Genomic DNA, 27,541 nt, shown 5'->3' with positions numbered 1-27,541 from the left:
AAAATACACAAACGGCATTGTGTCATCTGTCCTCTATAGCAGGGATTGCGAACTTTTTTGCAAAGAGCTAGGTGGAAAATAACTTTGGTTTTGCAGGCCACATGGTGTCTGTCTCAACTGCTCAACCCTGCCATTGTGACCCCAAACCCGACATAGATGATAAACAAATGGACATGGTTGCATTTCAATAAAACTTTATTTACAAAAACAAGCAATGGACCAGATTTGGCCTTTAGTTTGCTGACCCCTGATCCAGAGGATCAGCTGTTTTCATTTTATCCTTGTAGACATAGTCGTGAGGTCTAACCTTATTAAAGCCAGCCAGTGGAGTTGACACCCAGGGGATGACCGGCGCATCCTTGGCATTCATTTCTGTCAGAATAATAAGAGCACCCTAATGAAGTTGTGGCTTTTAGCCAGAGCTGTAGTTTTTCTATTAAAGTATTTTTTTTTTTTTTGAATTTTAAAACAAGGTACAGTGGATCCCAGAGTCTTGCTTAGGAGGTGGGCAGTCTTCAGTGTGACCTTACCTTTACCTCTTTCCTCTCACCTGACAGTACCCAAGAATTTCCCACAGGAACTCAGGAAATACACAATACAAGGCTTCCGTGTCATTGCTTTTGCCCATAAAGGCTTGAAGATGAAGAAGCTTTCAGAAGTAGAGAATTTAGCCAGGTAAGGAAGTCAGATATCGACACTAGAGCAGGCTGTGTGTGTGTGAAGTAAATGAATGTTGGAGATGGACAGAAGGACAGCTCCAATCACGAGGAAGCCTCCTGGAGATGGAAAGTCGTCTCATCCAATCTCCTAACTTGGAGCCGGGCAACCGTAAGCCACACTGGGGAAGACTGGTTGGAGGTAGAACAAAGATGGTAGTCCAGATCTCTTGACTCCCAGCTGTCAGTGAGCTATCTCTGCCCGGCAGTCCATCATCCAATCAAAAATAACCAACACTCCTTCAATCTTGGAACATTATGTGGCTGACTGGCTTGGGGGTCCCACGTACAAACGGGTTGAGAAGGAGAGAGTGGGCGCTGTGACACACTGACCTCCAGTATGCTTTAAACCTGGTTTCAGACCTGGAGATGTAGTGAGTCTAAGTTGAGTTATATGAAATAGGATTCAGTATTCTTAATTACATTAATGGATAAGATGTCCTCTTGAGAGTATAATCTGCAGATTCTTTTCTCTTTTAATGTTTCTCAGTTTTTAAAGGTTATTTTTGAATTGTCTAAGACAAAGGAGTAGTGAAATACTGCGGAACATTGAATAAAAACTATGCATTATCTTCGATGTAGTGTTGCTGATAGAGAAACCCTCACTTATATACAATTAGCACCTTCACATAAGATGTGGATATCCTTGGTTCAATGTTACTGTTTACAAGCTATGTCCATGTGTTCTAATAGAATCTTTGTCCCTTCCTTGCACTGTGTCTATTTCCCTCGTCTCTCAAGTGTAGGATTGGATGATCTTTAAGGAGCCTTTCAGCCATGACATTTTAATCTTCTAAATAGAATCAGAAAGCTCATTTTGAAATCAATGAAATAAATTATGGCACTCTCAGATTTAACATTAAAGGTGTTAGCTATTCTTGAGCAAGCACGAAGACCCATAACACACAGGATTTTGTAATTTCTCAAGGCAAAAATTTTAATAACAAAAGCTAAGGTTATGTGTGAAGAAAAAATTCATGTAGTTTGACAAGGAATATTGCCACCACCCAGCTGCCACACACTAATGTAGCTGTGATGTTCTCATTTAAAAGTCACTGATGAGTAGACATTATTATAAATATAACAGAATAAGAAAGTGATGATCAAATGTGCTAGATTTCCAATCATCTCAGATTTTCCAAGAGAATATCAGGATCCTATTATGCTTCTAAAATTTCGCTACTATTTTCAAACAGAGTAAGGGAAAAGTGTTTTCAGTTTTTTTTTTAGAATCAAATTATATTTCTCAAAGTTTTCGAATCAGAAAGATCAAAAACTTCTTTAAAAACTGGTGTGTCATAAAAGGGAAGTAGAAGAGTCTCTTTCTGTCTCTCTCTCTCTCTCTCTCTCTTTTTTTTTTTGGAAAAAATAAAACACCCACACTAACAAACAGAAGAAATACTTTGTCAAAATTCTCCCTTTCATTGGTTTAACAAATTTCTATTGAGTTTGAGGGTGCACGAGATACTCTTTAAGGCACTGAAGATTCTGAAGTGAGATAATCTTTGCCCTCAGAAGCTTATATCCTAATTGGGAAAGATAATGATACCATTTTACATGGAGTGATCAGGGAAAGTCCTCTGAAGAGGTGCCATTTGAACAGAGATATGGCATGAGGATATCCAGAAGAAGAGTATTGCAGGCAGTCAGAAGAGTGAGTGCAAGGGCCCTGACACAGGGATTTGCCGGGAATGTTGCAAGGTAGCAAGAGGCCCAAGTGCCTGAATTGGTGGAAAAGGGAAGAGTCCTCAAATAGAGACCAAAACTGGAAGAAACTGGTGGGACGATTCTTTGTTTTAGTTCTAGCTAATGGGAAAATATGAATCCAATGTATAATAGACAGCTATGAAGTTAAATGATAGAAATTTAACACATTCTGTATTTAGGTAGGTCTTTCATAATATTCTCTGAGATCACTGAGGCAGGATTCATATCCGATAATCTGAGTACTCAGCAAGTGCCCAATACAAGGTCTAAAACAGAGTGATTGGTGAGTGGACTTTTGAATGAAAGATGGAGTAACTTGTTCTGTACTCCAGAGAGAAGTTTCCTCACTGTGTTCCCATCTAAGTTTGAGTAATATTTTTCATCAAGAAATCCAACTCTGCTCTTTCTCTTGAAGAAGGTTTACTGACTGCGTGTTTATTTCTTCTATCTCCCAAGTCCTACCAGCATGATAGAAAAGAAATAACATCAAAGAAAACTAGAAAGGTGATTAAGTGCAGACAGGAGATTTCTACCATTTCTGTAAGATGAAAAATAGGTGGGGGGCGGTGAATGGAGTCTGAATCAGTAGGGATGGAAGAAGTGTGGTCTACGCCATGACAGAGAGAGAGATGGCGAGAGGGAAGTTGCTCCACCCTGTAGAGCCTGACAGGCAGAGACTCAGCTCTATCACGTACTGTGGAAGGTAGACGTGGGACAGGACTGAACATGGGAGATTGTACCCAACAAGGTTAGGTCCCTAGGTCTCCAGCTCCTCCTGCAATCTTAACTCCTCCCTGGGCAGAAAAAGGAACAATGCGAGATTCAGAAAGAGATCTTGGCCCCCCACGTTGACTTTTTAAACAGTCACCTGAGATTTATTCCATTCCTGAGGTGAGTTCCTATAAAATGAGTGTAACCCAGTTAGACTCCAAGCTTCCAATTTCAAATTCTGATAACTTTTTGAAGGCTTAGCTGATATCATATATTTTCTGGAAGTTACAGATGGAGGTTGAAAGGAATGATTCCATATTCAACTGTGACCGTAGTATCCCATAGACTTACTAAATGCCTAACTAAACTGATTACCAGGTCACAAAAAAGCTCTTTGAAATTAAAAACAAAATATGTGTGATTAACAAAAATTTTAAAAACCAACAGAAGAGTTGGTAGATAAACACACTCTTTTAAAAAATGGAGTTGAAAAATGGAAGAAGTTGCTAAAAGATATAAAAGTGGTTGCCTCTGGGAAGGAGAGGGGGTGAATAGGGGTGGAGACAGGGACTATTGGTTTTCATCATAAGCTTTTGGGTTCTTTTTTATTTTTAAAACATATGCATGCATTACATTGATAAAATTTAGAAAAAGTTTTTTAAGGAAGAAATAAATTCAACCGCCAAGACTCCGTAAATAAGCTTTAATATTTTCTCCTGAATCCCAAGAGAGAAGGTGGAGTCAGACTTGACATTTCTGGGACTTCTCATAATGGAGAATCGCTTGAAAAAAGAAAGCAAGCCAGTCTTGAAGGAACTGCATGAAGCCTGCATCAGGACCGTGATGATTACTGGTGTGTACTTCTGGAGGCCTGACACGTTCACTGTATCCCAGACGTCAGAAAAAGACCATGTGAGCTAAGTGGGTTCATGTGGCTGAGGCAGAAGGAAAAATACTTAGCTGTCATGTGGTACTGTTCTTTGACTCCTTTTCTTGCGGCATAAGTGCAGCAGCCCCAAGATGACTGTGAGATTTGGTAGCAGAGACCATACTTCATTCTCTTTGTCTAATGCCCCTTCTCTCTGCTTGGGCTTGGTCCAGAGTTAATAGGCTCACAGTAAATGTTTAAACACAAGAACGGATATGTGCTCATCAAGAACCCCCGTGAGACGTCTGTGTAAAGTGTGTAAAACTCTACTTAGCTGTCCTTCAGGGCTGTGGGGCAGGCATAGCATATGCTGATCCAGTCCACGCATGGCCCAGCCCTCAGTGTTCTAGTCTCTGTTTGACTGCAATCCAGATCCCCAAAATGGTTGCATGCGATCAGAGTGGGCCCGTGTTATCTTCACCACTTGGGGCTCTCAGTCTTGTGAGGGTTCATCAAAAAGCATGTAACCATTTCCTTATTCATCCTTGCATGTTTTGGAAATATTCAATGTTGAAGACATGATACCATTGTGGCAGGGAGATGCAGACATTGTTTTTGACCACTAGAGACAGACAGGCTTGGGCAAGAGGGACAGACAAATGGTTATCAAATAAGGCCCAAAGTGGGAAATGCCCCACAAAGAGCACCAATATTGGGGTATGCCCACTCAGAGGAGGCAGAGCTCAATTTGAGCTGTTGAGAGATTTACACAGAAAGCAAGCTGACTCTCTTTGTCATCTAGGTGACAACCTTCAAACAGCGATTACTGTGGCGAAGAATTCTGAAATGATTCCTGGAGGAAGCCAAGTGATCCTTGTTGAAGCCAATGAACCAGAAGATTTTGTTCCTGCCTCTGTGACTTGGCAGCTGGTTGAGAACCGGGAGAATGGACCAGAGAAGAATGTGAGCAAATGTTAGAAGGCCCCTTGGTGGCCTGGGCTGATGGCATACAGCCCTGGCCTGGGCAGCCTTCTCTGGGCGTTAGAAGTCACCAAAGTCAAAACCCTTCACAGCTGTAGGTTCTGAAGTTTGCAAAGCATTTAGCATTTCCACTAGCACTTCTCGCCCTGGCTGCATGAAGAAATCACCTGGAAGAGTTTTAAAGCTTCCAGTGCCAAGGTTTTACTGGTGAAATCCAAATCTCTGGGTTGGGAGCTGGCATCAGCCCATGATTCCAATGTGGCTGGGAACTTATGTCCATATTTCCCATTTGAATCTCATAGTTGGCCTATACAGTTGACAAACTGTTCAATTCACAAATGTGAAAACTGAGGTCCAACAAGGTAAACTTGCCCAAGACACACCGCTGGCAAGTTGCAGAGCAGGAAATCAAATTTAGGTCTGTTTGATAGCACCCAGATCCATGAGCATTTACTTGTTTATTTTTTTAAAGACTTTTCAGAAGTACTTTTTCTTTAAGTTAAAAAAAATTTTAATGTTTATTTTGTGAGAATGAGAGAGAAACAGATTGCAAGCTGAGGAAGGGCAGAGAGAGAGGAAGACAGAATCTGAAGCAGGCTCCAGGCTCTGAGCTGTCAGCACAGAGTCCGACGCGGGGCTCAAACTCACTGTAAGATCATGACCTGAGCTGAAGTTGGATGCTTAACCCACTGAGCCACCCAGGAGCCCCCAGATCCATGGCCATTTAGATTGTGCTGTGTTCGTGACGTTAAGTTAGCAAGTGTCAAGCTTTTCAAGATAGCAAGTTTCCTGTGCTTTTGTGAAAAAAATGGGCTGCAGCCTGACATTCCATCATTAAATGTGGCACCTCTGCCTGTCTGAATTCCAGATGGTCCTCCAGGTGATAAATTACAAAAATGCTCCCTTCCTTCAGGCTGACCAGCCCTTTGGATTGTTAAATGTAGAGTAGACCCCGTACAGTATACAAACTGCACAACTGTACAGTGACCCTACCCCTACTTGGCTCAAACCCCATCATATTGGCTGTAAAAGATGACAGCTCTACCTGTACTTTCAGCAGATTTCTGGTGCTTTATATCCTTGCAAACTCACTTGCTTCTGTGTCAATGCATGTTGCCTCCATTTCACTGTGTGATAAAAATCAGGTCTTCACTAATTTTTAACAGTCCACTCACACTACCCACTCACTAATTTAATACCTTTACTGAAGTTTTGGCCATCGCTGGGTAGTCTGGTTCCCTCCCACCACACTTTCCCTATCCAACTTTCTATTGAAAGCAGAAGGAATTCTTTCCTTGCCTCATGTGGAATGCTTTAAGCATATTTTTGTTGGCTATTTTGCAGTTGGGAGAAGGGGCGTGGAAAGAGAGGGGTGTATCTCCTTGCCTCCCAATTCAGAATATCAAGATGAATCCCTCTAGTGAAAAGAATGTTCTCACCTTCTATGCTATTTGAACTCAGAGTTCTACACTAATGTAAGGACCCCTGAGAAATGTTGCATGAAAAAGCATGATCAGCTGTCAACACTGTGAGTGCATGTGCGTTCATCGGGTGCTCTCTCTTGGGGCTGAGCCAGGTAGAGCTAGATTGCAGTGATGGGAGCACATTGACAAGTGGAGGGCAGGAGAGAAAGAGCCGGTGCAATGGAACATAGGGCATGGAAGAGGAGTGGAACACCATGAAGGAACATGTTGCCTGTTGAGGTGGGGAGAAGGCAGGTGCTATAAGGAGCTAGGCTCTGAAGAAAGAGTCTGCCTATTTTACAAGGAAGAAATTGGAGAATGATTGGTGAGTGAATGACTGGTAAAAGATCTTAGGAAATAAAAGCATGAAGAGGAGAGGAAAGAGGAGGGAAGAATGTTTTCTACTCTTCCTTGGAATCACTAACGGGTACCTCGGAAGGATTTCCTCAGCAGACTGACATACATATATTAACTCCTAGGACATGATCCTGAGCATTGTGTTGTCAATGTCTCATATGTTCATATAATTTGGGAAGGACATTTTGAGTGTCTTCTTCATCGGAGTCTAGGTTCCATGGACAAATTGCACATTATGCATTTGCTGGCCCTCACACTATTGCATAACTTGAATACACTTCCTTCCATAAAACATAGGAAGGCAGAGACATTCTTTAAGAGCCCATGTGGAAACAATGCCCTTTTGAATTTAGGAAACCTGCGTTAACATTGGGAACAGTTCGGTGCCTGATGGAGCAAGAGGGAGCTGTTACCATTTTGCAATGAGTGGGAAATCCTACCAAGTGATATTTCAGCATTTCAACAGCTTGCTTCCAAAAGTAAGTACTGGTGAAATGAAGTGTTTTGTTTTGCTCTCAAATTATTGAGGCAAAAAAAAAAAAAAAAAAGAAGAGAATAGTGAAGGTGATGATCAGTGAGGTTGTCTCAGATTTGGGGAATAAACACCCCCAAAGGTGCTCCTTCAGAAGTTCCCCAGCCCTACCTGATCCTGCACATGCACATAACCCCCTCTTCAGAGTCTGAGCTCTGGTACAGCTCTTCACCCCCCCATGGCCAGCCCAATCCCAGTCTCCCTCCTCCTTTCCCTCCCCAGCAGGGAGGACCTCCAAATAGTTCCAAATGTGCTGCCTGTTTTGTGGGTCAGCCTCTCTCTGAAAGCCACCAACTCATGTCAGGTTGAGCTCTATTCCCCTTCCTGTCTGGATTCTTAAATTACAGCAGCAGGAAACAAAGACCCCGTGGTTTATTTTCAAAATCATTTGTTATCTTGTCCTCTGTGTGTCTATTTAAAAATAGTGCTGTGCAGGGTTGTGCTGTCAGTGTGAAGGAGATAAGTGGAGCACAAGCTGAGGGCAAGCAACCATCTGTTAGCAGTTTCTTGAAAATTCTGTCACCTTAACAGACAAGACCATTGAATCTAGACCCCAGAGGCTTCTAGAAAGCTCTAGTGCAGTACCTAATTGAGGAGATGGGGAAGCTGAGACTCAGAGAGTTGAGGTCCCTTGTCTAAGCTTTGCCCAGCTAGTGGGACCAGAGCTGAGAATGAAATGTTGGTCTCCACTCCTCACCTATCACTTTTCCTCTATCTATGCTGCAATTGTGGTGATAGTGTTTAGTAGAAAGAACTGTATTTCCTTAAGCATTTTTGTCCCATATACTCTGCTGCTTTTCAGCTATTATTATTAACTAGAGCTTATCCCATCTCAGAAAAATGGCCAGGAAAAAAGTCATAAAGTTGTGATGGGAGATGAAAGTGAAACTTAAATATTAAAGCATTGAGTCCCCTTTCTCCCTGTCCTGACATTTGGGCTAACGACACACCACCTATTGCTATATTCAAAGAGTGGCTGGGAATGACTTTCAGGGCTGTTCTTTTTTTAAAAAAGTGTCCTTGGGGGCTCCTGGGTGGCTCAGGTGGTTAAGTGTCCAACTCTTGATTTGGGTTTAGGTCATGATCTCGTGGTTCATAAGATCGAGTCCCATGGTGGGTCCATGCTCACAGCAGAGAGCCTGCTTGGGATTATCTTTCTCTCTCTCTCTCTCTCGCTCTCTCTTCCCTCTCTGCCCCTCCCCTGCTCTCTCTCTGTCCCTTTCTCTCTAAATAAATAAACAAACTTTAAAAATAAAAAAAAAAGTGTTCTTCATCCTAATCTTATTGCAGTAGTTGTTTTTCTCTTTAGATCCTGGTGAATGGAACCATTTTTGCAAGAATGTCTCCTGGGCAGAAATCTAGTCTTATTGAAGAATTTCAGAAATTAAAGTAGGTATTTTTGCACGAAAGGAGAGTGTATTCATTATCTATTGCTGCGTAACAAATTAGCCCCACATTTAGTGGCTTAGAATAACACCACTTATTATTTTACATTCCAACGGGTCAGAGAGCCAGGTGTGCTGAGCTGAGTCTTCCGGCTCAGGCCTCTCACAAGGCTGAAGCTGCGTGTTAGGCAGGACTGCAGCTACCTCAGTGCTGGAGGAGGAGGTACCCGCCACCGACCTCCCTCACGTGCTGTTGGCAGGATTTAGTTCCCTGTAGCTGTTGGACAGAAGCCACCCTCTGCTCCTTGCTACATGGATCATTTCATAAGGCAGCTCATAGTGTGGTAGCTAGCATCCACAAGAGTGATCAAAAGAGAGGAGAGAGATCACCATTTTTTATATCTTCATCTCAGAAGATACATCGCATCACTTTTGCTGTATTCTCTAATACAGCACTAATACTCTAATACAGCACAGTATTCTCTAATAAGAGGCACTTCACTGAGTCTAGCCCACACCCAGGGAAGGGCTTTATATAACGTCTTGAACACCAGGAGATGGCAATCATAGAGCCATTTGGAAGCTGCCTACCCCATACAGCATTCCTTCTGTGGCCCATACAGCATAACTTAAAGGAAGATCCTCTGCTTGGATGTGGGGAATAGAAAAAATAGGGGCTTATATATCTCAGAATGAGAAAAATGAGGAAGTGTGTGGGTCATCCCTTGGAATTATTTGAGGTTGGTCCATTAGAAGATATGTGAATGATTCCAGGACCAGTAGGAAAGAGGTGGAATGATAGTCTCACTATATCTGGCCCTGGCCATGGTTTGGGTATGGAGGCCAAAGTAAAAAAAAAAAAAAAAAAAAAAGTCCTTTTTTTTTTTATCTCCTTCAAAATATAGATAACCATGTACATCAGAGTGAAATGGTTCTTCTTGAGACCAGACCTACCTATAATTTTCTGGGAATGTTATAATTTCTGAGCTACATATTTCCAGAAAGTGAAAAGGAAAGAGAGTAGTGAAACTTCATATAATTACTGACAAGTAGTAGCTAAAATCAGGAGACTGCCTTTCACTATTATTTTGTGTTGCCAAAACATTCTTTGGGAAGTTTTAAAGAGAATGCCTGTCAACTCCCATAATGCCTTGAGGCTGGGTTAGTAGCCAGTGTTTAAGTGACTATTTTACTTACATGGTCATTATATGATAATGGGCGAAGAAAGTAATTTTACCCATCTCAAATGCCTAAGAAATTTTGCCAATTTATATGCTTACTTTTGAAAAGCTATATTCCCTTAAAGAAAAATCAGTTCAGGAAAATATGCTGTCTCGGAATGAACTGTCTTCTCGATTTCCCCATCTTATTCCTCCTGACTTTATCACTGACAATGCACATAAGGTTGTCTGAGTTGTCTTCTGAATTCAGGGAGCACTTGAAGATGTAAGATTCTTTGTGTGATATAGAGACTAAATATGTGATTTGAGCCTGAAGAAAAGGACCCACTTCAGCAAATGTACACAGTCATGACATGCGTGTGAGCCCATGAAATGTTTATAAGAATATTTTCGTATATACCTGCCAAATATTGGGTTGAATCTTATGAGTTTGTTTGTTTTTGACCATTTTTGACTTATAAAAATGACCATCTCTTATGTGTCAGTTAATCATAAGGAAACTGTCCCAGAACTTTATTTTTTGCCTGTATTGGTTTTGTTATTACTCTTCTATTCATGCTGTGGTGTTTGCACACCAAACTGGTAGAGATTAGGAGCATATGCTCTCATATCACTCCAGAATGCCTCAAGATTATGTGTATATGCTTTTGGTTCTTTCTGTTCAACCATTTCCCAAAGGTTTCTCATCCTAGTGTCTAAACTTCCAGTGGCATCAGCCACCAAAAAACACAGATGGATCAGGTTATTCGGTGCATCAGGTGTGGGAAGTGCTGTGATTATGGCTGCACACGCTTAAGCTTAGCCCTGATGGATACAATCACCCAGGACTTGTTTAGAAATGTGTAATCTTCTTGGTGGCCGTCCTTGGCAAAATCACTGTCATTTCCACATGGTGGAAACAACTTAAATACAACAGCCTTATTCCTCTGGGGATATTGCTCTCCAAGTCGTTTGCCATGAGCCTGATGCCACGTGTGTTCAACACACACACATACATCACGTGTGAGTTGGTTGTGATGAAAATTACCCAAGAGAGGCGTTAAGGCATTAATGTTTTTTATCCGTCCCCTGCAGTTACTACGTGGGCATGTGCGGAGATGGAGCTAATGACTGTGGGGTGAGTAGAACACATGAGTGGTAAAGGCCGAGTGAAGGAAACGTTTGAAACTGATGGTTTAAAGTGTTGAATTATGTATAAAATCATGTATGCATAACATATCAGTGAAATCGCAGACCAAACTATGTGGCTATTACAAACTATAGAGAGGCCTAAATTAAATAATTCTCAGCAGATGCCTTCCCATACACAAGAGAAAGCAGTACGTGTTTTAGACTCTGAGTGTTGAAGATATGGTTGAAATAATAGCCCACCTTGAAGATTTATGTGCGTAAGCAAATATTTTCAGTACAAAATCTTCAGCACAAAACTGAACGGGATTGCTTTGTATTTCCAAAGCCTACTAGATCCTTAGGATCTGGGTAGTTGTGCTCCTCTCTTTTTAAATATTTTCGTCTAAGTTCTGTGAAAAATTGTGTTCACGCTTAGAGATCTATTATGAATTTTTCTACCTTATGCTTCACGAGAAGACGCTCGTTGTTAGTCTACGCTTCAAAACCTAAAATGAGTTACCCATTCCCATAATTATGTAGAAATTAGAACAAAACAAATCATGCTAAAAAAGGACATAGTCTCTGCCCCCCTAAAATTCATTATCTAGTGGTGGAAAGAATCATGCATAATATTAACCCAAACAGGGGCCCCTGGGTGGCTCGGTTGGTTAAGCATCCGACTTCGGCTCAGGTCATGCTCTTGCAGCTCGTGAGTTCGAGCCCTGTGTCAGGCTCTGTACTAACAGCTCAGAGCCTGGAGCCTGCTTTGGATTCTATGTCTCCCTCTCTCTCTGCCTTTCTTCCGCTCATGCTCTGTCTCCCTCAAAAATAAATAAACATTAAAAATTATATATTAACCCAAGCATAAAACAGATGATCTTAAAATATGTAATAGAGATACAAAATACTAAGAGAGAATAGAGGGAGAAGGAACTATTCTAATGTGTATTGAACATGAATTTAGTATGTGCCAGCCACGGTAAACAGATGCTTTGCGGTTCTACAGAACTACAGAACTACGAAATCTCATTTTATGCTCATACAATTCTTATGGGATTAAAAAATTGACTCTGGCCTGCTTATTGGCCACTGTCTGCTCTACGCACTCTCTGGGCCATTTCGAGTCTTGTGACAATGAGTTAGCCTTTATATTAGTGAGGCAACACAGGTCCTAGAAGGATGTGTGATAAGTACGATTCGGTCCCTGTCTCCAGTGAAGATGCTGTGAGCCCCGTACTTTGTCCCAACAGTTAACTGGTTGGCTATATCAGGCAGCCCAGGGAAAGGTGGGGATTTGATATCTTTTCCTATCGTTCGTGAAGATGGTCTGCTGAGTGTAAGAACTGTTGATGAGGAAGACCCCCACACATACCCATCCAAATGCTATCACCTTTTCAGTTGACTTCTTGAATTATTCCTTCCTTTTGCTTATCACATCTACATCCACACAAGCAATGCACACACATGCATATGAACGCACGCACCACTCTTTTGCCCCAGGAGCATCGTTTAGCTGGCGCCTCTTTGGTTGATGACTTTCTGGATCTGGAGGGGGATAGTACTCCATGTGGAGGGACAGCGTAAACAGACACCCAGGGCTGGAAGGTTACAGGGTTATAAACTCAATAATGTGAAGAATAGCTCATGGTGTTCAAATAGAACATGGCCCGAGGAGTCATGGGTGTAACGTGGATTTATCCTTCTAGGCTTTGAAAATGGCTCATGCGGGCATTTCGCTGTCAGAGCAGGAGGCATCTGTGGCCTCCCCTTTCACCTCGAAAATAGCCAACATCGCGTGTGTGCCTCATCTCATCAGGTAAGCCACTAGTTCCCTTCCACCCTCATGACCGACGGGCTCATTGTCTGGCTCTGTACAGAATTCAACCACAATTTAAAGTGATAAATGTCACACAGAGGTATGGGTACAGTGCTATCCGAGCACCAGTTAAGGGGCCATTTGTGCTGCTTGGGAATGCTGGTAAAAACCACAAAAAGTGACCTTTGCCGAGGCTGAAAGGATGAAAGGCTATATTGTATGGACAGTTGAAAGGTAGAGTTGATATTTAAAAACTGATTGCATTTCTTACTTTTCTCCCTTATCTTGTATGTTGGGTGCTTACTGGAACCTTCCTCCTGGGGATTGGGAAGGGTGAGGCAGCACAAAGAAAACACTCCATCACATAGCCTCCCAGATAATGTTATCTCTCCAAGATACCAATCGGCAAATATCCAAAATGATCGCAAGACTTTTATAATCGAGGGAAGGGGAAGGAATTAAAGACCATTTATTTTGTCAAGATAGCTCCCTCACCTCCATTCTGCTCTCATTACTGATTTTCGTCTCTACTCATAGTTTAAACGTAGTTAAGAATAAAATGTTAGGTTTTATATTTTGTTCACAAATCATACTCTTCTGTTGCTCCCTATAACACTGTGGGGTAACTTTAGGCCATCTTCACAGCCAGTGGTTTGGAAGACATCCCTGAAACTTGAAGTTTATTCCAAAGGGATGAACATGAAGTTCTCCAGCATGTCCCCTGGTGCATCTGTGCATCTGAATGGGCACCTACTAGCAGGAGTTACTCACCTAAAGGTGCTAGGCTTGAAATTCTATGCCCGTGTCTGGTTGCATAGCAAATAGCTTGACACATCTCTCTGATCTCGGGGTGCCTGTCCCTGTGTCCTTCCACACCCTCAAACATCAGCAGCTCTTCTGCCTCCAGAGCAGGAGACTCCTCTTCCTAACTCCCATGTTCTCTGCTTCTGAGAACTATCTGGTCCTCAGAGCCCTCAGAACTTCAGAGAAATCTGAACTCTCTCCTTTCTTCATCCATAGCCAAGCAGGCATTATGTTTTACTGGATTGTCTTTGGGAGACTGTCTCCAAGTCCTCTCCTTACTCTCTACTGCCTTAAATTTGGTTCCTAGCCAGTGACTACGAAATGAGAGTGCCCAGGACCCTGTCCTTATGTCAATACAACTCATGGAGCTTTTTAAAATATTGTGCTTGGAAGTATGGTGGATAAAGGATGAGACAGATTTTGTCCTGGAAGACTCATGTTCCATAAAGGTACAGAGAGATAGAAATATAATCACAAAACAGAGAGTCATCTGCCTGATCAGTGAGAAGTGCTCAACAAATTAGCTTTAAAAAAATTAATGCTCAAACAATATGGTAATTGTTCCAGTAGTTCTGATTGGTAACTCAAGCCAGGAGGGAAGGTTTCAGGAGGGGAATTGGGACTTGAAGGATGGATAGGAAGTACGTAAACAGGAAGGAGGTGGGAGAACATTCCAAGTGGGAGAAGTGGAGAGCCACATTTAGAAATGGGATTTTAACTGGAGAGTGTAGAGCCCAATAGCCCAGGCTTCTCAAGCCTCCTTAAGCCTCCTGTTGGGAGGCTTCTCAGGTGGGAGTTATGGAGGGTAAGCTGGAGCAACAGGTGTGGAGGGAGTTTAAACTCTTGGATGGTTGCACAAGTGCCTATTTGATCCATCTGAGAAGCAGTGCAATTTGAACTTCAGATGCTGTCTCACACACATGGCCCAATTCATTTGTGAATGGAATGCAGTGTTTTAAGATACACGTCATGGTGTAAAATTTCTCTAGTGGCAGATGGTTTAGTAAGACTCAAGGTGGAAGCTCTTTGCTTTTTTATTTCCTAGATTCATAAAAATTAGATATGGTTCAGCTCTGTTAGGCTCATTTTACCCTTGCTATCCTTGATGTATGCTTATTTCTGAGAAAACATCCTCCAGAGGGGCAGCGAGGTACTGTTTTAAATGCATAGGTCCACAGGTTTTCATTTGTATCTTTTGAAACATGACTGACTTGTTGCTAGAGTGGAAGCCTTTTAGGATAAGGACTGCACCTTATTCATTTCTGTATTATTGTGCCCAGCACTAAGCTGGACACAACAGAGCACTGGATGAATGTTTGTAGGCTGCATAAATAAATGAATTGGCTTCTTAAAATTCATAATTATAGGAGTAATTTTGGAGACCCATAGTTTATTTAGAATGGCTTCTTGAGCCCTTCACAAAAGGAGAAAAAGGATGAAACCACCAAGTTTATGTCAGAAAATGGTCTAGGCTCCACATGCCTGCCCCACTCTCAGCTTGTCTGCTGCTGCACCCTCTGTGCTGAAAACAAATGTTAGTGCCTCACAGCCTGGTGGAGAACATCTGCCCAACGCATCCTGGCCCATCCCTCCCAAACATTCTCATCCTGCCTGAGCCCAGGTGGTTATTTGTCTTTTAAGGTTTTCCTTCTCGAGTCCCCATTTCATTGACAAAGTCTTCAAGTAGCACTAATGCCCATGTCAATGTGGGGGGGGGGTGGTGGTGGTGGTGATATGGGCTGCCCCCCATGTGAATTCGCTTCTGCTTTGATGAGAGCAGGCTGCAGGAGGGGTTGTTTGCCAAGTTCACCATCCCTCCATCACATGTTCCTGCCTCGTGTTGCTGTCTTCTTTGGCCTGTCATAACCCACCACCACACCAAGCCTCAGTTAAGGGAATAGCAGCCAAACAGGATTTTTCAAGGCGGGGTGGATATTTACTTCTTAACCTGCAGTTTTTACTGTTGTCTTTGTGTCTTTTGAAGGGCACACCAGCTCAGATTATTACCATGGGTTCTCCCTGGAGTATGGAAACCAACAAAACCCAATTCATCTCACATATTGGAGGCACACCCACACTTCCTAACATGTAAAAGCACCTGTCCTTTAGCTTAATGTCTCCACGGGACTCCAAAACATACACACTTCAGTTCTCAGAAGCCTGTTGTTAGGATGTAAAGAGTCACAGCTGAGTCAATGCTTGACATTTTGTATCTCATCATAATGTCATGTGTTTCTACTATATGTGTTAATCTTTTTAATTCACTGAAAATAAAGACTGTGCCTGATTCATTTATATCCTCCATGACTCTTAGCACAATGCTGGTACCTTATAAGCCCTAAATAAAAGTGAGTCAATGAGTGAGGTCATGATAGAAGCTGAAAATGAATGAACAGATGAGTGTTTCAACAAATAATTGAGACGATGAATCATTGATTAAGTGAATGTATATTAACAAGCTATTAAATTTGAACTCCCTTTGAAATATAAAAGACTGGGAGATGTATATTATGCATAACCAGTTATTTTTATCTTTTCTTAAACAGAGAAGGCCGAGCTGCTCTGGTTTCATCCTTTGGGGTATTTAAATACTTGACCATGTACGGCATAATCCAACTTATTGGTACATCACTGCTCTATTGGGTATGAACCAAAATAATTTCTTCCCAGTTTTAATTGCATTTACATACTTGGTTTGTTCTTGGGGGTGTGGCTCCTACACAGGATTTAATGTTTTATAAATAAATGACATTTCTCAAAACAGATGTCTGCAAACTTCGGAACTTGACATAACTGCACATACAGCATGGAGCTAGAAATAAGTAGCTAGAGACCAGTTTTCTAGCAGTGCTGTTTTCTTCTAGATAACCTAAGATACTTGACCTCTTCAAGCATTTAGTTCTCCACTTGGAGTATGAAGAGAACTTCAGAACAGCGTAAATACAACTCAACAAGAAGTCGGTCTCCAACTATGGGCAAAAAACTAAGAAGAGATAAAAAGAAAGAGAAGTTCTGGAATTTGACCTTGAAGGGCTCAAAAACTAGGAAAACTCACATACTGGAGCTTTACTTCTGAACTCGCCCAGAAGTTAGACACATAGACATGTCATTAGTAAAGGATTAGCATTTAAAAATTAAAAAAAAAAGACTTTTGCAATTAAATGATAAAAATAATCACTTACAAATTAAATAGCCATATGGAAGGGATATGTATAAGTTGAAAATCTTCATTATTTCAGTCATAACTTGCTCTAGAGTAAAATGATCCAACAGACTCAGGGAGTGCTTCAGAGAGCATTTATTACTATACTGCTTTCCTGGGACATTTGAGACATGAATGAGGACCACAGGTCTCTAGCATCTGGTGGGCTTTTAAGCACAAGAATCACACACAGAGGGCTAAGGGGCAACCAGGTGGGTAGAAACAGAAACTGGACTGGGAGTCAGAAAACCTAGATTCAAATTCTGCCTTTATCACTAAGAACATACTAGATCTTGCCCTTGACCAAGCCTTTATATGCCTCTGGGAGGTCAGGCTGGCAGATCCCCATAGTTCTATGAAAACTGCTTCCGGAACAAATACTGAAGCTGCCTGTGAAAATTCCTCCCTGTTTCGTGTCACCCTGCCTATATATAACTGCACCATTCTGAGGGGGAAAGAAGAGGAAGGATGTGAGAAAGAAATGTAAAGAGGACAGAGACTTAGAGGATGAGAACCATTGGGAACCCTTTATGGAGGATGAGGAATCATTTGTATCTTCTTAAAAATCTGAAATATTTCTCAGTTCAAAGTCTTCACACATAGAATTGGAATGATAGTCTAGCCTGAAGCCATTCATTCTGATGGTTTAGACCCAGAAAAGAGTGTCCCCCAGAGACCTTAAATTAGAAACTTCAGGGCCTTGGGTTCACACTCTAAAAATCCAGAAATATTTCTCATTTGCATAAATCTGGTCTATAATGGCTCAGACCAGGTTATAAGTTAGTGCTCAGTCAGCAGCTATGAAGCACATAAACAGACCTGGCTGCAAAAGGTATTGCAAGGCAAATTTCTGGAGGTTATATGCTGACTTTTATATATGACTCCATAAATGTAAACTTCAAACAACTTCTATGTCTACACAGACCTTAGAAAGTCAAGCACACCAGACTGAAGTCTGTAATGGGCTTTCTTGGGAATAGTGGCAGTTGTTCAGTTTGTAAAAATGAATGGACCCCAAGAGAACTATTTGTGAACTCAATCCATGGATAGGATGGAGAGGAACACCTGTTGAATGATTTGAGGCTTGGATTTCAAATGTTTAAGCTTGAAGTTCCCAGCGGGTATCTTATGTCGAGAATTCAAATGTCCAGGCTGAGACTACAGCTGCCAGATTACTGTGGCCCAAGCCCGGGTGTTTCCCAACGGACTGACTCTTGTTGCTAACATGGAATTAAGTTAAACACTGGGACAATAGTGATCTGGCTTCATTATCTACAATGAGATGCTAAAGATCATAGGTAAGTTACTTTCTTTTTAAAGAGGAGAGAAAAATAACAGTTGCTTCCTGATTACATTCAGAAAGAGAGTTGGCAATAATAAAAATGCTACAATGGCAGAAGCAACATTTATATTTACTTTTATTTCCTTTCCAGCAGCTACAGCTCTTTGGGAATTACCAGTATCTCATGCAAGACGTAGCCATTACCTTGATGGTCTGTTTAACAAGTAAGTACTTCAGCAAAGTAAACAGCATTATTTGTATTTATTTACCCATGACATTCTAGAAATGCTCATACAAATAAAAGCTTTTGAGAAAGATACACCTTTACTACTGAAACCACTGTACTTGTGAATTTTTTGAAAGAGGTGTTGGCAGTAAGTGGAGGCTTGAAGTCCTGAGATTTGGCACTAAAACATCCTGATAGCAAATAAATCTTAGCTTCATAAAATGGTCAATGTATTCTGAGTTCCTTGTGGGTTTGTGTCTTGTACATAGAAAATTGTACAAGAAACCTAGAAAGGGAAATGTTTAAAACCCAAAGGTCACTTTCCATTATTCAGCTATGTTTCACACTGATATGAAACCAGATTTTTGCCAGGTCTTTGACATGTTGAGAACAAATGCGAGCATTTAACTCTAGAAATTCTCTCAAAAGCAAGGTGTGACTCACAGCAGCTACTGCTCATTTCCTTCCTTTGCGAGGACACTGCGATAAAGTATTTCTTATCCAAGGACTCAGGGCTTCATACTAACTCTTAAGGGAGAAAGGAGACTGCCTCAACAGAGAGCAAAGAAAAAGAATGACATAGTCATCTCTTTTTCCTTGTTCAACAATGAGACTGTTATGAAAACAGATTTAAAAAATCAGACAATGCAGAATATTAATAACCTTGAGAATTTCATGTAGCATCTTAAAACATGAAACGGATACATCAACCCTGTGGCAAAATTTACCAGTGTCAGAAACATAAGTGACATCAATTTCGATTCTTAAGGTGAAAATGTGTATTTGTAGTCCATTAGCCTATTTTTCTGTGCATTATTAATGGTCACATGACTGGAACATTTTGAGTCAATGATATTGCCTTTGCAGCGTTGGCCATTTTTAAGCATTTTGTATGATTTACTTGTGAACATGGTTGATGATGCTAAATAAAAGAAGAAGAAAAGAAGAAGAAGAAGAAAAAAACCCACCAGGAACTTCCAGGAGCTAAGCTAGCAGTAGTAGCATAAAGGTGAAGGCTATGGCTATTCTCCACCACTCCCTATCTCTGAGAACTTTGGCAAATTATTTATGAAATAATTTTCTGACATGAAATGTTCTCATATGGTTGTGAGGATCAGACAAAACAATGCATGTGAAGGGTACAACACAGTGTGTCACACACTGTAAGCACTCACAGCAAGATGAATGATACCACCCTGCACCTAATCTCTTTTTCTTCTTTTGAAATAACTGGCTAACTCAGTGAGCCCTTGAACAGAGTTAGAATGCGTACAGCTAGGCTGATTGGTTCAAAATCCAAAAACGTGGGTAGTAGTGTTTGTGTTTTACTCCTCTGCCTTCAAACGCTATTGTTTTTCCATCACTGCAAGCCCAATCATCCCACGGGCACATCACTTCCTGGTCAATATCAGGTATTAAAATGATTTCATCTTCAGACATCAAAAGTCTAGGTATCGTAAATTCACATTTTGTGTTTGCATCCAGTTCAAACTTTTTCTTCCTCTAGATCAAACCTGACCTTGAAGCAAGCAGTGGGAGAGAAGGCCATACTCTCTACTTTCCTTGGGCCCCTTGCTCAGGGAGCCTTGGAACAACAAAAGCAAATGGCCCTTTATACACGTGGGGGTATTGTAGTTTTGTCCTGTCGAGTACCCTCTAATGTGGCAGGCATCTAAACTTCAGGCAATTGGTATGGGATCACTGGTGAGTTTGGGGGTTTTTCAGATTCCTTTGAATTGCTCTGGACTAGACGCCTTCCTGACATGGGTGGTACTCTTTCCCTCTGACTCCCCAGGATTCCTTTCAACAATTGCCTGCTGGTGGTAAACACCACGAAGACTTTTTCTACTGCTTGGCTCCCTAGCCCCCGCAGACTGCCCCCACTGGGCAGATTCCTTCCAACACAGCCCCAGCCTGGCTAATTTCCATAGCATCCACTTCACCTAATGGATAGATATATAGCTTTCTCTCGCTGCTGCCCCCCGTCCTTCTCCTCTGATATTGCAACCGAAGGTGGCAAGGCAATCTTCCCCCTCAAGACACTTCAGGTCTCTCCTAGAGTAGTTCTTATGACCTCCCCTAATTCTGGATTGGAGTGATGCTAGGAAGATAACCATAATTCTTGCAGCTCTTAACAATTTCCTTTAAAGCATGGTTTTCTCTTATGTATTTGGCACATAGGTAATTGCTTGGGGGTAGGGGCATGGCTACACTTGAAGGACCAGTATGGATACCTCTGAGTGAGTACAACAGAGATATGGCATGATCTCTCTTTACATTCAGTTGGGATTTATCATTATCAAATATGAGATTCAGTAAAATTCCCCAGACAGAGGAAAAGCCCCATTCAACATCCTCTTAGATGTGTTCACCTCTTACTATATGTTAGGCACATAGGTGTCTGGGGCATGAAAAGACTGATCACTGAAGTATAGAGTTAGTTGGGGAGGGGGCTTCACACAAATGTATGAAGGAAATGAAAGTCAAAAGTAGTGAGTGCCAGAACACAGCAAGTGCTTTGGGAGTTCAGAGAAACAAGAGGTTATTTCTGATAATAGGCAGAGATGGCAATGGAGAAAAGAGAGAAATACTAAGGATGGCTTCATGGAAGAAGTAACATTTGCACCAAAATAGAAAGGATGGACAGATTTCAAAAATCTTTTCCCAAAAGAAGAGCTTTTCAAGTAGAATGAGGCAGCATGAGCAAGAGAGAGCTGGGGCATGAGTTTTTCAATTTGACCACACTGTAGCGTATGTGAAAAGGAACAGCGGGAGATGCAATTTGAAAAGATGAGTTGGGTCAGATCATAGAACTTGACTACCGGGTTGAGAACCGTGGACATTCATCTGCAGATGTTAGTAGTCATTGACAATTGGATGATTAATATAAAATCACTCTCACCAAGGCTCTTTTCTTTCCAGGTTCCCAGGTTAGGGTGTTTAACCTCAAGCTTGAATTAGTATGGCACAAAGACAATACCATTGCATATTTAATTTTTTATGCACCTGCATATCTATATATACCCTGCCTTGTTCTTACAAGATTTTAAGGTAACACAAAGGTAGCTAATAAGACAAGCTATATTAAAGGGGAAATCAAACAGAATAGTAAAATGAAGTCAGAGAAGTCAATTAAGAAAATGTATGTCTTAAAGCTCAATTTGACCCTAGTAGGTATAGGAGCCATTTTGAAAGGAATTTGTTCTAGCTGCATCTCTATCCTCTTCAACAAAACCCACTCAAATTAGATCAAGAAAATAGAGATAGGGGGATGTTTATGAATATAATTCTCAGAAAAAATCTGAGAATAGAAACTCAGAAGCACCCAGTCCAGAGAAGGACTAGAACACCAAAGAGTGAAAAACAGAGGCCACTTTTTTTATTTCCAAGAAACCATCTTGTCTCTTTCTTCTCCTTTCCACTCTGTTTTCATCTGACTTAAACTCATTCGCCTTGCAAATGACCCTAAATGGTGTCTCTATTATTGAATCTCCATAACCTTTCTGTTTGTCTTTGCACAGCTAATTAGCTCAGCCTCTCGGTGTCTCATTTGCAAATATTTTGGAGAGAAAATTCATTGACCTAACTTGAGTAAGATGTCTACCTTAAGCCAGTCATTTCTGTGAATGAAAATGAGGTCATGTAATTTGGCTCCATTCAGGCCAACCATTTCAGTGTGTGGAAGGAGGTACTGTCCAGAGAAAAAGGCTGTAGGAGGGACTCCATCCATTATGTAAATGCATCTCTTACATAAATTCCAACATTGCTTCAAAGAATCGTAATTTTTTTTTTTTTTTTTTTTGGTTCTTGGTCCCTTTGGAGAGTATCATGGAGGACAGAGATCTTTTCACCTTAAAAGCCTCGTGAGGCACATTCAAAATCTTGCATGTGGTTCAGGTGGGTTCAGGAGGCTCTGGAAATTTGAGTTACATGACTTGAAATGTCCATAATATAAAGCAAGCCAACTATTTAGGAGAATCACACCCACATTATATTCAAATAATGCTGAAAAATTATGAGTATCCTTTGAAAATAAAAATTTGAAACTGCTAGGTCCTCCCACATAGCAGGCCCTGTACTAATTTCAGTAAGGGACAGGAAATGGTATGAGCCTAGATTTCCTCCCTCAACGAGCTCACAGTCTGCTGAGTGCATGTGTCAACGACTAGATTTAATGTGAGACATCCTCACTACAGGGCAGCAAAATGAGTAATGTGCTGTGGACTCTCAGAGGAGAGAGTGATTAATTCTGAATAAAATATAACACTTCACAAGCTTACATTTCTCTCCATGCAACATGATTGCATATATCATCATCATTTTGAAGAAACCTGGGCAATTCAGAAAAGTTTTTTATCCTTTTTGATTCATGAAATCCACACTACTGTGATATGCTATAGAGCAGAGAATGGGGGGCTTTACAGACTTAAGTTTATTTTACCACGCTGTTGCTCACAAACTATGGGTCTTTACATAAGGGGCCCTACTTCTCTGAAGCTCAGTTTCTTCACCTGTAAAATAGAGATAACTATTTTGCATTGATTTTTAAAGAAATAACGTTTAGAGGCGCCTGGGTGGCTCAGTCAGTTGAGCATCTGACTCTCAATTTCAGTTCAGGTCATGATGTCACAGTTTGTGGGTTCGAGCCTAGCAGCGGGCTCCTCGCTGACAGTGCAGAGCCTGCTTGGGATTCTCAGTCTCCCTCTCTCTCTGCCTGCCCCCCCCATTGGCCCTCTGTCCCCCTCTCTCAAAATAAATAAACATTAAGAAAAAAAAAAAAGAAATGATGTGTATAAGACACTTAGCATAGCCTCTGGAACATAGTAGGGGCCCTTAAACGCTAGCCGTTAATTTTATAGTCAGATATACACATTCTCTATCAGAAAGTATTAGGATTTCTAATATGGGAAAAGTTAAAATATTCTTTATGTTAGGACTCTATCAATCAGCTATTACCACATTACTACTGTATAACAAACTTCTCCCCAAAACCCGGTGGCTTACAATACCATTGCTCTGTAGATAGTCAGCTGGTCTAGGTCAGCTGAATCTGATCTGTTTTAGGAGGTAGATCAGTTGGTCTTGCCCCAGGTTAGGGGTTTCATTCAAGTCAGCTCCACATTTTAAATTCTGGAGCCAGGCTGGCCTAACAGACCTGAGCATGATGATCACAGAGAGTGAGCATTGCCATGCAAGCAGGCCTCAAACCTCTAACATCTCTTCGGCCAGAGAAAATCACAAAGCAAAACCAAAATTAAAGGGTGGTAAAGTGCACCCTACCACAATGAGGCCAATAATTCAATCTAGCACAGTCTCTGTGTAAAAGAAAAGTCAGAAGCTCAGCGAGCATCTGAGAAAGAGAGTACCAGAGAGCAGAATACACAGAAATGCAATTAGACTTCTCTCCATTGTCCACAGCCTACTTAGTCATTTGGTGGCCGTCTTCTTCCTTGAGTGCAGGAACATGGGAAGAACTAGAAACACTGTAGCCTCTCTGCCTTCTGTGGCCCCAGGGCACAGTCTCCTTGCATTGACCACAGTCCACATGGTGCCCCTTCCTTGCGTGCCATGCAATGACTTCTCACACCAACCATCCAGAGTGAGGCCAGACTTTACAACTTAAGGGCACAGCCTCCACAAGACTGCCCTTACTTTAGACCTCAGCCATAAGTTTGGGGGTCCCCATGACACCCACAAGTCTGATTAGCTGGCTGCAAAATTGGGGGGTTCTTCTTCTCCCCATAGGTTCAGTGATTCATAACAACAACTCATTCAGGGAAGTGCTATACATATGATTCCAGTTTTATAATAGCAAAGGGATACAAATCAGAACCAGCCAAAGGGAGAGTGAGGTCTGGTGGGAGGATCCCCACACATCCATTGTCCTCTTCATGGGGTGTCAGTTTGCCTTATCTTCCTGGCATATCAATGTGTGACAATATGCAGAGGATTGCCATACAAGGAAATCCACCTGAACTTTGGTGTCTAGAGTTTTTATTGGGGTTTCATTATTTAGACATGATTGGTGGAATCATTTGCCATGAAGTTGATCTCAATCTTTTTATTTTTCAAATTTCCTTTTTTTGAGATTTATTTGTGAGAGAGAGAGAGAGGGCAAGCAGGGGAAGGACAGAGAGAGAGGGAGAGAGAATCCCAAGCAGGCTCTGCACTGCCAGCACAGAGCCTGATGTGGGGCTTGAACTCATGAACCACGAGGTCATGACCCGAGCTAAAGTCAGGAGTTGGATGCTTAAACCAGCTGAGCCATCCAGATGCCCCAAGTTGATCTCAACCTTTGGTGTCATGGCATCTATATGCTGGATTATCATTTTATCACCAACTCTCTTTATGCCTGCCATCTGTCATCTTATTTGCATAAACCATCATTGCTATCATGAATAAAGACACTCCTATCAACTTAGGAAATCCCAACAACTTAGAGGCTACATCCCAGGAACTGGGAATAAAAGCCAACCAAATTCTTTATTACAACCCGTCTTTGTCTTCCATTAGACTTCAAGTTCTTTGGGGCAGATGAGATGACCTCCTCATCTGTGCATACTTCACAGCTTGCAGCCTAGCACTGTCCCAGGCAACTATTGATTAAATTGGTAAAGGTGGAGCCTTAGGTGCACCTGGGTGGCTCATTCAGTTAAACCTCTGACTCTTGGTTTCAGCTCAGGTCGTGGTCTCGCGGTTTGTGAGTTCAAGACCTGCATCAAGTCTTCATGCTGACAGTGCAGAACTTGCTTGGGATTCTCTCTCCCCCTCTCTCTCTGCCCCTTCCCTGCTCACTCTCTCTGTCTCCAAATGAATAAATAAATGAATAAATAAACTTAAGCAAAAAAAAGGTAAATCCTTAGATAGTCATAGAGCTTTAGAGTAAAAGAGTTGGAAGAGACTTTGGAGACCATTTAGATACTCCAACACATTCATTTTATACTTGAGAAAAATGAAGTACCAGGGGGTTCAGGTGATTACCCAAGAACCCACCGAGCAAACTGAAGACCTACTTTAGAGTTTTATCATCCCAGACTGGACACCTGCTCCTACCACCCTACCCCTTCATTCATGAACACAAACCTCAGCATACACAGTCTACTTTCTTCCTTACATCAAAGAAACCAATGATTTGCTATGAAAAAGGAAAAGGTATCAGCTATGAAGACAAGAAGTGAAACACGACTCTTGTGTAAACCTTTGATGTAATGTATCTAATTCCTGACTTTTCCATGCTTCTTCCCTGCACTGCCCTAAGAAGTAAAGTGCATTCCATTTTCAATAGCTTGTTAGAACATATGGCTCCTAAGAAGGATGCAGTCTGTTGTTTTTGTGGTTCTGTTTAATCTCTGCCTATCGCCTATCCTTTAAATTAAAAAAAAATACATAAACTCTAGGATCAAAGCTATAATACATTTTAATACTCTCATCTGGAAGCAAGACTGTTTTGAGTTATTTTTCCTAACCAAGCTTAATACACTCTAGCAGTTCTCCATTTACACACTTATCCAGCAGGGAACAGAACACACCTCTAGCATCTATCCTGGTACACTGAAGTGCTCAGAGAATGTTGGATGAATGAATAATAAAATCGGTACTTAAAAAATAATCTCCAGCATATGAAGATTAATCTAGCCTGATGCCTCTTACTCTCCTTATCTTAAACTCTCTGCCTTCCTACCAGCACTGAGAGATCATAGTACTGCTTATCCATGTGGAAGGCCACCTTTCTATTTTACATACCTTTCCTGGTCATCTTGTTGTGAAGAAAATATATGCACCATGAAATATGGTAAATGTATTATTTATAGAGCTTTTAAACCTATTACTTTTTGTTTCTGAAGGTGAAACAAAAGCATGGAAGAGGCAAAGGCTGGTAGCATTGGATATACACCTAAGCAATGTGCTTCCCTAGATGTAAACCCTGAGTTCATGTTTGCTGAATCTGAATCCTAACGGAAGTCTCAAGATAACAGGCATCTCAATCTTCTATTGTCAATAATGAAACCGTAATAGGGGAAAATGCATTTGTCTTTCAGTGAGTTCAACTCATGCCTACCCCAAACTGGCTCCTTACCGACCGGCCGGACAGCTCCTCTCTCCCCCTCTGCTGCTCTCAGTCTTTTTGAACACCTGTTTCACCTGCATTGTGCAAATCTGTGCATTTCTCTATGTGAAGAAGCAGCCCTGGTATTGTGAGGTCTACAGATACAGGTAAAGTTCAGTTTTTTTAGTTTTCCTTTCTGAAGGTGATACAACGAGTGCCCAATGTCACTGTACAACTTGGTTGAACATACACCCTAAATTTTTAATTAACAACAGTTGGGTCTCCAGGGTTCTATGCTACCAATGTCAGGATAGAACACCAAACACAGTTAATAGGTGGAGTCCTGGGGTGAGCCATGTCAGTGGAGGGGGGGGGGAAGATCTTCACATTGGTTGTTAATGTGTAGACTAAATGTGTTTAGTAAATGAATGCATTCATTCCCTGGTGGTTTGGTTATCATATAGACCAGAGGTCAGCAAACGTTTCTTACATAGGGCTAGACAGTAAATACTTTAGGCTCTTTGGACTAGACAGTGTCTGTTGCAATTACTCAGTACTACTGTTGTAGTGAAAAGCAGACATAGACAATCAATAAAAAGTAGGTGTGACTATGTTCCAATAAAACTTTATTTACAAAAAGAGGTGTTGAGTTGGATTTGGCCTATGGACTTAGTCAGCTGGCCCCTGATTTACAAGAGAGATTGGCTTAAATTAGCTTGAGTTTTTCAAGCCTTGAGGTAAGGCTTGGACAAACTCCTCTTCACAGACTCCATGATGCTCCTGAAGCACCGGAGCCCCAGCAACCAGTGAAAGATTGAAAACTACCGAATGATGTCTAAGATTGCCATTTACACCCTAAATTCAGCAATTCAAGTATTATTGCTTGGAGTAGAGAATTCATTTTTGTCTCAAAACCAGATTTTTCTCCTCATCGGAAGGCATATATTCAGATAAGTAAAATTCTGAATCTGGGAGACAAGCAGGGATAGCTAAATGGATGATGGCTAGGTAGTCCTGCCTTTATCACTAACCCTGCAACACTAGACCTTAACTCTCTTATCTGCAATGTAAGTATAACAGAATAAATATATTTTTGTGTTAAACTCTATAATTCAGGCCTTCTGGTCTATCTGTCTTGTGCAAAAACATTTTG

At 41.4% G+C, this 27,541-nt stretch overlaps 1 protein-coding gene across 1 annotated transcript in view; it reads left to right on the top strand.

The window, feature by feature from the left end:
- Positions 1-557: 557 nt before the first annotated feature.
- The window catches only part of LOC122236223 (probable cation-transporting ATPase 13A5), a gene marked incomplete at its 5' end in the record, with an annotated part of 40,260 nt that continues 13,276 nt past the window's right edge, over positions 558-27,541 (top strand). Inside the window, 10 exons of the mRNA XM_042977109.1 lie at positions 558-675; positions 3,863-3,987; positions 4,805-4,965; positions 7,157-7,282; positions 8,645-8,724; positions 10,976-11,018; positions 12,718-12,827; positions 16,178-16,274; positions 18,267-18,339; positions 26,381-26,555. Of these exons, the coding sequence (XP_042833043.1) occupies positions 558-675; positions 3,863-3,987; positions 4,805-4,965; positions 7,157-7,282; positions 8,645-8,724; positions 10,976-11,018; positions 12,718-12,827; positions 16,178-16,274; positions 18,267-18,339; positions 26,381-26,555 (1,108 nt within the window). The remainder of the gene's footprint in view (positions 676-3,862; positions 3,988-4,804; positions 4,966-7,156; positions 7,283-8,644; positions 8,725-10,975; positions 11,019-12,717; positions 12,828-16,177; positions 16,275-18,266; positions 18,340-26,380; positions 26,556-27,541) is intronic.

Source organism: Panthera tigris, assembly GCF_018350195.1.
Source record: "Panthera tigris isolate Pti1 chromosome C2 unlocalized genomic scaffold, P.tigris_Pti1_mat1.1 chrC2_random_Un_scaffold_76, whole genome shotgun sequence".
Taxonomy (NCBI): Eukaryota; Metazoa; Chordata; class Mammalia; order Carnivora; family Felidae; genus Panthera; species Panthera tigris.
Note: the sequence above shows the minus strand (reverse complement) of the source record. Positions and strands in the feature narration are given on the sequence as shown.